Raw genomic sequence first — 13,665 nt, forward strand, 5'->3', positions numbered from 1 at the left:
TGGCTCACTGCAGTCTCAACCTCCTGGGCTCAAGCAATCCTCCCACCTCAGCCTCCTGAGTAGCTGGGACCATAGGTTTGCACCCCCATGCCCGGCTAAAATTTTGATCAAAATGATATTCTTGAGAAACTTCTTATTTATCAATATCATATCACCTTTATAAAGATTTTTTCATTTAATGATGGATACAAAATATATAATGATAACAAGTATCATGGATATTGCAAGTGATCAAGAATTATAAGGCATTCAGTTGAATAGCATAGCTCTTCTGAAATGTAAATGAAAGTCACATGAGACAAAATGTTAACATGATAAAAATAAAACACGTTATTCTCTCCAGCTGTACAGATATGACAGGATCATTAGAATGCATTATTTCAAGATCTATTTACTTATATTCAAATATGAAAAAGATTTAGACTACAAACTCATTTTTGTGAAAATTGTGCTTTTCCATCTCATGGTACATTTTTCACACTGTAAGATGGCCTTGTTTGTTGAGAGATACGTGGGATTTAGGGAGAGCATAATCTTCCATAAAAAAGAATGCTGTTGGTTTTATTGTGCCTGATGAAGAAGAGGAATGGGTGATTTGCATTGAATTCGATGGATGGGACTCTAATTCGTGACTCTATCTCACTCCCAGTGCCAGCTGCGGCTTCAGTACCTTGTTCATTTATTTCCACAAAAGCCTTATGGAAAACATTGGATAAAAATAGGTTTCTCGCTGAAGACATTCCTGAGAAATCAGCTTTGCTCTGGCTGAAAGCATCACTCATCCCCATACTGCTCAGGGTTGACTTGAGATCATAACTGTCTTCCAACTTGAACTTGGGAAGGTGTAGCTGCACTTCATACAACTCCATCATGTCTGCACTGGTCCACTCATTCAGCTTCTCATAGGTGATGTCCTTTTCCAGCTGCCCATTTGGAACCAAGAAAGAAAGAATTAGTAATTCCAAACTGGAATGAAAAACAGTAGTTGAGAGAGCTCCCTAGGAATTACATAGATGAATTATGATCACTCCCATTACTCAGGGTGACAACACACACACATCTGGATATCCTTTGGTTGTATAATGTTGACCTTCAAAATCTTTGTTCTGCAGATTAATTGCTATCCAGATATAGGAGAATTACAGTTTAATTCAAAATGGAAGTACTTCTGCTATAGTATACAAGACATCAACTATACACTTAAATACATCAATATAAATATACATTTAGATGTTATCTATACAAAGCATATACTCTAGTGCAAGTTGTAAGCCAAGGCACAAGAAAACCTGTTTGTCAACATGAGAGACAGCTCTTTGAAAACAAAATTTGGAATAAAATAACATGTCTATACTCTAATCAAAACAACGTGAGATTAATAATTATCAACTAAGTCAAAAAAGAAAGAAAAGATAAGAAAATCCCCCAAATCTCAAAAGTAATTATTTTATATTGAGTTTAAGGATGCTTTCCCTCTTCTTTATATTTTGAATTTTTAAAATAATAAATATATGTGTGTATATACTACATATGTATATATGTATATATTTGCTTTTTTAAATGACATGTTTGTTTTAATGCACATGCATTTTCTAAACTGAAGTTTTGGCTGTCAATGGCATACCTGTAAACCATTTACATTAATAACATGACAATACCTTCAGCTCAGGAAATTGCACTTCTAGGTTTTTATCTTAAAAGAGCTGATTCTAATGGTTATTTGTCCACACTGGTTTTATTTTTACTATTCTCTCCAGTTTCACAAATGTTATGACATAATTTGGAAATATTTTCTACATACTAGTAGGATCATGGAAACTTACAAGTATTAAGAGTCTGACACATGTGAAAAATTAGACAAGGTGCAAAGAAAGACAAGCCATCTGTTGCATGAGATTCATGTTCCGTTTAGTCATGCAAATTGCTCAGAAGCATAGTCTAACCAAAGTTGTGTCCAGATTAATAGAAATTTGGCTGGTAAACAGCTTAAATAATTCTTGAAGACAGTATTGATACAGACTTTTTCTCCTGAAGGTTGTTTACTTGATAAAAATGTTCAAAAAATAAGTTTTGGAAGGCAGCTTGATGTGTGTGTATACTAATGCAAATGACTAAGATATTAATCTCAAGTTACATAGGTCCTACCAGAGGGAAACCTAGACTGATTGAAAGATGGTTATGATCAATCCATACAGTTCTGTGACTGACAAGGTATATTTGCACCTGCTGTACATGTGGCTCTGTGTGTGATGACCCTGGGCTGGAGCTGTCTATGCCTTGCTTAGCCTTTCTGAGGAACGGTAATATTAACTTTATAGAGTGTTGTAAAGTTTAAATAATATTGTGAAGGTGAAGTGCCTAGGACTCAAGATACATTGGTGACTTTTCTCTATAGGAATTAAATAATAGGGAGACCATTCTTCTTGAGGACAATTGGGAGAAACCTTGGCCAACCAGTTCTTTTAGTAAACACTGGAAACACCCTCACATCGGACACACTGATGTTATTTACCTGTACCAGCCCATTAATGTCTTCTGGCAGTAGGATAAGCAGGCTGAGGTCACGGCTTTTGTAGTAGAGTTGAAGGCCCACTGCTTGTGGCTTTTCTATGTGAAAAATTTGAAGCTTTTTTTTCATAAACATCATTTGCACTGGTTTGCTTGTAGTCTAAAACAAAAAGGTAACAAGGTCATTGAAGAAGTATTCCACTAACTCCTTGATTCTCTACCATCATTGGCTCCCAGTTGGTGAAACTGGTGATCCTCTGCTAGATGCTGAATAAAGTTATCCAGACCTTCCTTTATGGAAATATCTATCCCACTGAAAAGTATCGCCAATAGCAGATATGTGAGTTTCTAACACGACTGTGGTATCCCCTATAAAACACAGCAACATGTATTAAATCAAACTCTTAATATATGCTCTTGTGTAAATTATGGAAATGCCAATAATTCAGAAACTGAGTAAGGCATATTTTACATGAAAATTTTTGAGGAAGTATTTTAGTATCATAAAAACTGACATTCACTAAGAGATTGCAAAGACAAGCAATAGATGAGCAGAAAATATTTGCAAAACATATACTTATAAGAGACAATAATAAAAACTCAACAAATAATACAAAACTCAACAATAATAAAACAAACAAGTCAGTTTTTTTTTAAATGGGCAAAAGATCTAAGAAACACCTCACCAGGAAGAGATACAACACATGAAAAATGCTCAGTCATATGTCATTAGGAGATTGTAAATTGCACAAGGCTATTAGAACGGCTAAAATATGAAACACTGACAACACCAAATGCTGATAAAGATATGGAGCAACAGGAACTGTCATTTACTGCTAGTGGGAATGCACAGTGACACAGTCACTTTGGAAAACAGTTAAGTGGGCAGTTTCCTACTAAGTTAACCTAGTCTTACCATACGATACAGCAATTGTGCTCCTAGGTATTTACTCAAATGTGTTAAAAACAGTGTCCACAGGAAAACTTGCCCACAGTGTAGTGTTTATAGCAGATTTATTTATTATTGCCAAAAAATTGGAAGGAACTAAGATGTGCTTCAATAGGTGAATGGATGACAAACCGTGGTACAATTGTACCATGAAATATTATTCAGCAATAAAACAAAAAGATCTACGAAGCTCTGGAAAGACATGGAGGAACCTTAAATTCATAGTGAATGGAGCCATCCTGAAAACACTACGTGCTGTATGATTCCAACTATGTGACATTCCAGAAAAACCAAAACTGTGCAATCAAAGATCAGTTATTGTCAGGAATTTAGGGGGAATGGATGAACAGGTGAAGCACAGGGCACTTTTAGGGCAGTGAAACTATTCGGAATGCTATTGTAATGGTGGCTACATGACACTGGGCATTTTCAAAACCCATAGAACTGTACGATATCAAGAGTGGACACATATGTAAACTATAGATTTTAGTTAATAATGATGTATCAATATTAGATCATTAATTAAAACAAATTTGCCACACTAATGCAAGATATTAATAATACGGGAAACTGTGTGTGTTGAAGGGGGGACATATGAGAGCCCTGTACTTTCTGCATATTTTTTTCTGTAAACCTAAAAATTCTCTAAAAAATAAGCTAATTTAAAAATAAGACCAACTGCCAAATAAAAGCGAAACAAACACCCCTGCAACTTAGATGTTGTAGGCATATGTTACTTTTCCATTCTATGTGTGGAACTGTCAATCACAAAGCCCCACCGTATGCTAAGGTGGTGGCCATATGACAAGGGCTGTTTACTGGGTGTACTCCAGCATACTGTGGTTGTTTCCAGAGAGAGCCCATGAATGGCCCCAACCAGAGCCTTCCTTGTGATCACTGTTTTAGAACTAATGGCAAACATTTTCTCTGTCTACTAGAGTTGTGAAGCTTGAAGGCTGAATATGAGGCAACCATATTCCCTGATCATAATTAGAGAATGAGAGTAGCAACTAGACAGAAAAAGAGAAAGAGACAGCATGAGAATGAACTGGGATTATGTATTGAGACTCTAAATACCCCCAAATCACTCACTCCTGGACTTCCCCGTTTTTTTGTTACCTAAGCTAATTCCAATGCAATTCCCATTTTGCCAGAGCTAGTTTGGAATACTTTTCTATCACTTGCAACTGAAAATTTCCAGTGAATATACAAACCCAGGTAACTATCCAGCTCACTTCTTGTTAACCTATTGGATTATGTGTTCAGTTCCTTCCCCATCCTCACCCCACTGATTGAGAAATGCCTATTGCACACATTCATTACAGCCATAGTTCCACAGCAGCACTGTTTGTGACCTATCCCTAGACTAAACAACTCTAACAAACCTTGGTCCACTAGTTCCTTTCCTAGGAATTTGGAATGGGATTTTCCAACTGGTCTGTAGAATGGAGAAGGTCCTATGGGTAGCTATGTTCCGTCATTGTGAATGGGGAAGCAGAGAAAGTTAGACTTCAACCTGAGAGAAGAATTATGGTAGAAACAGAGTTAGAAAAAATATAGGAAAAAATCCTGACAACATTTGAGTCCTTGTTTCCAATCAGGTCCCAAGGCCCAGCCGCACTGCAGCCCATTCATGAGAGTCAGATCTATAACCTTACATTAGTCTCCCTTTTTATTGCTTTTATTATGTAAGGGTAAGAATTTGGTAGAAGTTAGTACTGGTTTAGCAAGGCAGGTACAGAACTTACAGTGAGGACTCTTAGGTTCTTGTTCTGGACTGCTTCTAACTCAGGCTTGCCTCCAGTCACTTGGCTACACTGTATTTTTCTCACCTAGGAAATAAATGTGAAAACTACCCTACCCAGCTCACATGGGTAGCAAGGACTGAGTGATTGTATATTCAGAGAAGAACAAGGACAGGGGAATTTCATTGAATTCCCCATGGAACTGGAGGCTTTTAGCCCAGCCATCACTTCCCTAGTAAGAGCCATAGTTCACAAGAACATATAATCTAAAAGAAGAGTGAATTTATAAGAGAATCACTTTTACAATGCCATGTGAAAATCCAAACTGACCTTTATAAGGTTCCTACCTCGTTTATTCTAAAAGGCTTTTCTGTGGTGTTTTGCACTAAGAATTGATGTTCCCAGATTCCTTTAAAGTACAGGGCGTTCACCAGAATCATCCTGGTTGTGGAATCCACAGAGTCATCGGGTAGGAGATTCTGGATTTTACCTGTAAGAACAAAAGGCAGGTTGCAAATGACTTGTAGAAATATGTCCATTTTAACTAAAGACAACCAGGCTTCTATTTTTTCTGAAACTGTACAAGTTTCCTTTAAAAGTCCTGGTTTTTGATTTTCCAGAAATGGACAAGTACTATTCCTGTCCAGAATAGCTGCTGTGAATAAAGAGAGAAACACTGAAGAAATAATATGCTGAATGGTCAGTAAGCGTTATTCCACATAAAGTACAAATTTGCAGTTTAATTATAAAAAGTTCCCTCTAATATGAGTTCATTTGTACCCCTATTTTGAGGGGACTGAAATGCTTCCTTCTTTTTCACTTCCGTTTGTAGCCACAAGCGGTAAGCTGTTCTGATTAACATCTGAAAGGTTGTGCCAATGTTTTCCTGTTGCCCAAAATACTGCTGTGTGCAATTGCTTCGATCAGATTGTTATAGTTACAACTAAAACTGATATTTGACTATCAACCCCGAATACATTCTCTCCAAACTCTCTACTAAAGCACCTTGAAAGATTTATAAAAATATGTCGAATATAAATCTCTCAAATCAAGTATTATAGGTTTGCTCTAGAGGCACATGTTTGATAACTGAGGTAGATAGAACTGGATTGAGAACCTCGTGGCCAACCCACTTTCACTCTGCAACAGTCATTGCTTCCAGATCCTCTCAGCAAATGGGGCTAGAAAATGTACATATTATACACACATCTGTATCTATTTTTACATCTATCTATTGAATTATCTTTCTGCATATATATTGAAGAGTAGGGGGTCATATTGGTACTTTCAATTCCAATCTAATAACACAGGGTTCATTGTAGCCTGTTTAATAAAATAAGTCAAGAACTACTTTTAAACACATTTTCTAAAGTCCAATTTAAGTTGTTAGTCTCTTTATTTTCCTATGTTTTATAACTAGAATGATGTTGGGAAAACCTTGACATAAAATTCTCTTATTTTCCATATTTCCTTTTTACTCATGGTTGTTTTAAGAAGAATGCTAGGTGTCCAACTGAGATAATCATTTAGACAGTTTAAGTAAAAGCCATAATTATGTGGAAAATTAAGGAATTTTAGTTGGTTTTTTTTTGCTAAAGTTAAATATATCCAGTTATATTTTTTAATATAACTTTTATATTTTTTATATTTATATTTATTTTTATATTTTTTAATATAACGTTTTCTTTTTTTAAAGAAATCTAATGAAGTACTAAGCCATCCATTAGTGATATTTAACCCAACAATGAAACAGGGGAGTTAGAACAGTGTTCCCAAGGTGCTAGGAACTCCCAAGAAAAACTGGAAGCTTCCCATGCCCAGAAGGCAAGTTATAAACACAGCACATCAACGTCAGCCCAACAGTCACCATAGACAAGGTATTGTGATCTGTATTATAAACTAAGACTGGTAAAATGGGATCCTCACTCAAAGAGACACACAGAAAACCAAAAGGATTAAACAGTTAAGAAAATCCACCCTATGAGAGAGAAGCACCAACATCAACACGTACTAACAGGAAACAGAATTAATACAACAAAAAGACTTAAAAATAAGCAAAATTTACATATTCAGAGAAAGCTGATTGATTTCACTAATGAAAAAGGAATAACCAATAACCGTAAGTCTCGAAGGGAAAAGAAATAATTGTCAAAGCTGAACATACATAACTGTGGAATAAAACTCTTGAATAGACTGACTGCACAGTTGAATGAACATAGCTGGAGAAAAACCATGAGCTGGAAAAGGATAACAGAAGGGCAAAGAGATGAAAAGTAAGTATAAATGGAAAATCAAAACAGATAGGATAGATTGGGAAATTTCAAATTTGTTTATTGGAAGTACTGAAGGCAAGAAGGGACAGAATGAAAAGAAGAAAATCATGAAATAAATAATATACACAATTTCCTTTACCTGAAGACCTTTGTATTTAGATTTAAAATGATTGCCAGCAAAATTATAAAGTAAATAGATAAAAATAAAAAGAACCCTGCCTAGAACATAATGTTGAAACCTCAGAACACCAAAAAGAAAGAAAAATACTCTAAAATCTTCTAGGGAAGGTTCAGGGTACAGGTGTGTTGTTTTTATTAATGATACTGGATGCTGCTGTCTAAAGGAAAAATGAAGACCTTGGAGAAGACCTGTTGAAAGCTCAAGGAAAGAAGTTTCTTTGAGATGATTCAGGTAGAACCTAGTCATGCCAAACACCCTAGCAACTTTCCCTTAAGGACACATGGAACACTGCCTCGACAAAGTCCCTGAGTTCCTGAATAGCTAATTAATTCCTTATTTTATTCGATGTTGAATGCTTCCAAATGGCAGATATTTGTGTCCAAAATAGAAAATACAGAAGGATTACAGCTTTCTCCCTCTCTGGAAAATTCCATTTCTGAAGAGTAGAATGAGGAGGATCAGCTGGAGGAATGAAATCATGGGATGTGGCAAACAAGGCTCAGTGAAAGATTTGGACTGTGTCCACCATGAGCTTATTTTTTGGGACCTCTCATTTGACCAGCGGTATGATAACAGAGAATTTTTTAAAGTGTGAATGTCCCATACCGTGGCCATATAGTACTATAATCAGCAGTCTGCCCTTTCTTCCATAAAGTAAAAGATTATTTGCTCAGTTCTTCTTCAAAACCGAAACTTCTAGACTTATGCTGCCTAATATGGTGGCCACTAGATGCATGTCGCTACTTAAATTTAAATTAACTGAAACGAAATAAAGTTGAAAATTCAGTTCCTCAGTCACATTAGCCACATTTCAAATCACCTATGGTCACATGGGAATAGAAGCTACTCCACTGGACAGTGAAGATTTACGGCACATTTCCATCTTCATAGGAAGATCTTCTGGACAGCTCTGTAATCCAGACACCTGGATCTTGTCGTGTACCTTGAGTGCATCAGTCTAAGCTGGGGAAGCAAGGCAAGGACCAAGTCCTAAGAGCCGTGCTTATGTGGCATCAGACAACAGCTATCTTCTTGGCTCTAAAAGGCTTCGCTGGGATGCAAAACTAGCAGATTAGTTGCCCCAGCCTTCCTATCTGTAGGATCCCCACCTGACTTCCAAACAACATGACAGTCACCAGGCTAGGAATCTAAGACCTAACATTTTGTCCAACTCCAGCACTATTCTTACTCCTACTCCTGCTATGTTGAATTTGTGTTGCAGGTCACAACATACTTTTGCCTATGCAATCAAATGTAGTCTCACACAAGTTGCAAAAGTGCAAGTACTTAGTAAATGCTAGCTAATCTATAATTCTAAACAAAACAAACTTATTTTCAGATGAATGCAAATGAGGATGGAAGTTGAGTACCATGGTCACTCTTGCTTCACCACGGCTTTTGAGTCACGGGTTCAATGTAAAAGGAACTGAGCACTTAGGGCTGCCAATGTTATCAATTCATTCCAATAAATGTTAATGTTCTGAACAACTGCTATGAGCAGGCCTGTTATGTGTGACTAAAGCTGAAGGCAGAGTTATCGCACATGGAGTCCTTGAGTCTAGCAGAGGACGTAGATGTATAAGCAGTTAGCTTTGATAACAGTGTGGTAAGTGTCAAAGTAAAGGTTTGCACAAATGTCATGGGAGCAAAGAGGAGGATGTTTAGCCTGAATGAAGCCCTGAGAAGTTACTCGGGGTCAGAGGAGGGGTTGGGGTGGCAGGGCAGGGAAAGGTATTTCAGATAGAAGAAATAGCATGAGTACAGGGCCATTAAGTAGCACAGGGAGTTCGTGACACTCTGACATATAGAATCCCTGAAATATAAATTTTATTCCAGGGAGTGACAAGAGTTGAAGTGGAGAGACAAGCAAGGCTCCACAGGCACATTGGGCCTTATGTGTCTGGTTAGGGGCTTTGTGCTGATCCCGCAGGTCATGGGGCAGCATGAATCAGTTTTGAGTAGAGGGGTGACATGGCCTATCTGGTCTAATTTATATTTTAGGCAGGTAATTTGGGTGGTAAATGGAGGTTAGATTTGAAGGGAACAAGATTAGAGGCAAATTATTGGATCTGTGCAGATACAAGATAGCAAAGAGAGAAAGACTGTGGAGGAAGGGATTTGAAAGGAAGTGTGAACTCTGAGAAACACTTAAGAGGAAGCAAAGGAAAGGGGAGAATTTAGAATATCTCTCAGATTACTGTTCTGAGCAAGTGTGTGGTTGGTGTACCCATTCACCAAGATGCAGAATACATGAGGAAGACAAGGTATGGGAAAACCATTTTGAATGTGATTTCAGGTATGTTGAATTTGAAATGCATGGGACGCTTGACAATTATATCTAGCAGGTATTTGTTATGAGTCCTGAAGTTCAGGGGAGAAGACTGTGAAACATTCCATGTGCTTAGACACAAAGCAAAGGCATCATCATTAATGACAAATGATAAATTAATCTTCATTAAGTTATGAATGATGAATTAATCTTCATTAATGATGATGCCTTTGTATTTCTTCCTAAGACATAATAGAATATCAGTTGAAATGTTGATTTAAAAGGCAGCATGATGTGTAGAAATCAGTTCAGACTTTGGAACTAAGCTGACATATTTGAAATCCTATTTCTGAAACTTTAAACTGTGTAATCATAGATAATTTCTCTAAAATCTCAGCTTCCTTATTTCTAAAATAAGGATAATAATGAAAGACTGTTAAATTGCCTGGGAGAATCCGTCTACTATTTCCTTTTAGAAATAAAACCCTGAAATTTAGGTGACAAGTGGCAACCCAGCTGAAAACTCCATTTCGCAGGTCTTTCTTCCAGCAAGTATAGTGACTGGAATGTGGTTGGTCACTCTTGCCTGGAATTAGGGGCTTTTTGATCCTAAAACTAGGAAAGTCACAGGCAAACCAGAAGGTATTGGTCACCCTAGCAGAAAGTATGCCATGAACTACGTTTAGGCCAGTGGAATATGAGTGGAATTGACGTGTGAAACTTCTAGGGCATCCCCTTAAAGACAAGTCAGCTTTTGTTGAAATTTCTTTTCCCCACTTCCTGCTGCTAGTACAACTGGCTATTGTAAGAACCATCTTGCACCTAGAGATGGAAGCCATGTATTGAGGATGGCAGCGCTGAACACCAGCCTGGATCTCTGGATGGCCTTGGGAGACAGAATGCTCTCTCTAACCTAGGATGCCTAACTACCTTTGAACTATTATTTGAGAGAAAGACAAACTTGTGTCTTATTAAGCCACTATATTTTGGGTCTCTTCTTTAGAGTAGTTTAATCCATACTCTAACTGATACTTGAACATGAACTTATTTTCAAAAGTATTTAAGATTCTGTAGCACATTTAATGCCACATTTCTGTAGATATTTTTCCTTAAAAACCATGCATGCAGCAGTATTTTCAATTTCCTTTCTGCATTTTTCTGCTTATTACCCTTGGACTCTTCTTTGAAATTAGTGGGAGATGATAATTTTCTTGTCTATTTGGTAAAGTGATGACTTGACCTATGTGTTTTAAATAACACTTATTACTAGGCAGTGAATCCAAAAATTATGTACATGAATAGAAATAATGTTCTGAATATTTACAATGTGTCCACACTTCTATTTAAGGAATATACATACTTACACATGACACAAACTAAAATAAATACAAGGATGTTTGGGAAAAGCACGCTGCCAAGCCCCTTGGTGAAAGCTTACCCTCGGTCTGTCTTTCAACCCAAGAGTTGATCTCCTTTCTGATTTGGTCAGAAGCTTCCACAAAGTTAACAGACTGAGGCTCTGCACCAAAATATGTTTTCATGTCTTCTAAATATTTCTGAAAGACATAGATAAAATCCTCTTTTGTAGAGTTTGTTCAAAACTGAGAAATCAAATCTATTTAGATTATCAAAAGAACTAGGTAGGCGGGCAATTGCACACTCCCACATCATCACTCCATTTCCTCTTTCCTGACTCCCAGTTTTGGTCAAAAACTAAATACCTCCCTCTCCAAACTTAGCAGGGCACTGGCTAGCTATGCAAAGCTCCAGCTGTGGAAGGAAGTACTGATGCCCACATTTTGGGGGCTTCCACATCCTCTTCATTTCTATTTTTATCCATGCCTTGAAATGAGGCTAGAATGGAAAGGGACTACAAATAAAAAGAGTGACCCCAGTGGCCAAGAGGTATTGAGCATTGTACTTGACTTTCTATGGTAGGAATGCAACCAAAGTGAGGCTTGTGATACTAGTAGCTTCCTTCTGTGGATTCTAAACATCAAGAACTTTGTGGAGGGCCCGTGAAGAAAATGATATTCTGCCATGAAAATGGATTTGTAAGCAGAGTCGAATGTTATATTAGGCATTCTGAGGAAAAAAAAATAAATGAGACCTCTAACTCCTCCTGGTCCTCTGGTGTTCACGCAGTGGCAGTCATCACATGTAGGCTATGACTGAGGTTGCTCTTATGGGGGCACCAGCCTTGGGAACATAATTTATTCTTCAAGACCATGTAGTATTCCTTCAATTTGCTTACTTTATGGAGGGCTTATAGGGAGTAAAAAGTGGTGAGTTAATTCTGTTGCCAGGAAGTGGCTTGAAGATTATGAAGTCTAAATTCTGTGGAATTTAAAATCTAGTGGAAAGAAAACTTAAATATTTATGAGGGACCACTGCCTGTCTTAACTCAGGGCTTGTGGACATATAAAAATATGTTTGTCTCTATCTCTGTGTCCCTCTTGTTTCCAAGTGCCCACTGAGTCAATCATTTCTCCTACTTCTGAATTAAACCGGAGTCCATGAGCCTACGAGAAAGGAAACTGTCTTTAAGATTCCATTTGACTGGTTTTATATCCTTAGTAGTAACAAAGCTCAAGTCCTGAACACCCCAGAATTCACTAGATTTGAACAAGGATAGCATTGCTTGAAATCACAAGGTAGCTTTATTTTATCTTATTGCTATTCTTCTACCCTATCTAATTTCCTTACTCTTTGCCCACTGGACACGTGGGTCATCCTGCCCAAGGAGATGATGGACAAAGAAGTAAATTATTGATGTTGGTTGTCGTGTGACCCTCTTAACTGAGGACAGAGTCATCATGGTCTACATTGGTGGGATTTCAACCATTAGCAAAGAGAAGTTGATATTATTTCATGTTTCATGTTCCCAAAGTCTGTAAAGTCTTGATGTGAAAACTGCTTACTTCTCTCATCCCAAGATCAGTTTTGCTCCCAAGTAGACAGTCTCCAGCCAAGCCTCCATATGTATTTGTAGGCCATTCTCAGGGGTTACCTCTTTATTCTAGACAGAAATATCTGAGTGCTAGATCTGGTTTGATACCTGTTATTGGTTTCCTTTACCACTAGACACTGGTTGGTTGGTCTAATTGATTGTTTACAGGGAAGTACTGACCACATTAAGATTGTCCCTGATACTTGAACATGAACTTATTTTCAAAAGTATTTAAGATTCTATAGCACATTTAATGCCACATTTCTGTTATTAGTAGATATTTTTCCTTAAGAACCATGCATGCAGCAATATTTTCAATTTCCTTTTTGCATTTTTCTGCTTTTTACCCTTGGACTCTTCTTTGAAATTAGTGGGAGATGATAATTTTCTTATCTATTTGGTAAAGTGATGGCTTGACCTATGTGTTTTAGATAAGACTTATTACTCGGCATATTACTCAGCAGTGAATCTAAAAATTATGTACATGAATAGAAATAAATGTACAGAGTACATTTATTTGTATAGAAAGAAATATACAGAGTTTACTGATAGGTCTCACATTGCTTTCTTTTCCATTAGCTTAAAATAAGACATTTGCACTTACATTGTGAAATGGATACGTTTTCTCACCATATATCGCATTGGCTGTTTTAAGTAGGTAGTCATCGTTGGGCTTGAGGATTTCTGAGATAAGCGTATGGAAATCAGAGTGTATTTCTTCCGAGTTGCTCAAGTTGAATTCCTTTAAAATAGAAGGAATTCGTCAAATAAAAATGTTGAACAAGAGTTA

General features: G+C 37.1%; 1 protein-coding gene across 1 annotated transcript in view; it reads right to left on the reverse strand.

Annotated features, from left to right (window-relative positions):
* Nucleotides 1–501: 501 nt before the first annotated feature.
* Nucleotides 502–13,665, reverse strand: part of SERPINB2 (serpin peptidase inhibitor, clade B (ovalbumin), member 2) — a 44,391-nt gene continuing 31,227 nt past the window's right edge. The window contains exons 13-17 of the mRNA XM_011974150.1: nt 13,480–13,617; nt 11,364–11,481; nt 5,550–5,692; nt 2,513–2,668; nt 502–923 (exon numbers count right to left, since the gene is read on the reverse strand). Of these exons, the coding sequence (XP_011829540.1) occupies nt 519–923; nt 2,513–2,668; nt 5,550–5,692; nt 11,364–11,481; nt 13,480–13,617 (960 nt within the window). The 3' untranslated portion in view covers nt 502–518. The remainder of the gene's footprint in view (nt 924–2,512; nt 2,669–5,549; nt 5,693–11,363; nt 11,482–13,479; nt 13,618–13,665) is intronic.

The sequence above is a fragment of the Mandrillus leucophaeus genome, unplaced genomic scaffold, assembly GCF_000951045.1.
Source record: "Mandrillus leucophaeus isolate KB7577 unplaced genomic scaffold, Mleu.le_1.0 Scaffold142, whole genome shotgun sequence".
NCBI classification, from domain to species: domain Eukaryota; kingdom Metazoa; phylum Chordata; class Mammalia; order Primates; family Cercopithecidae; genus Mandrillus; species Mandrillus leucophaeus.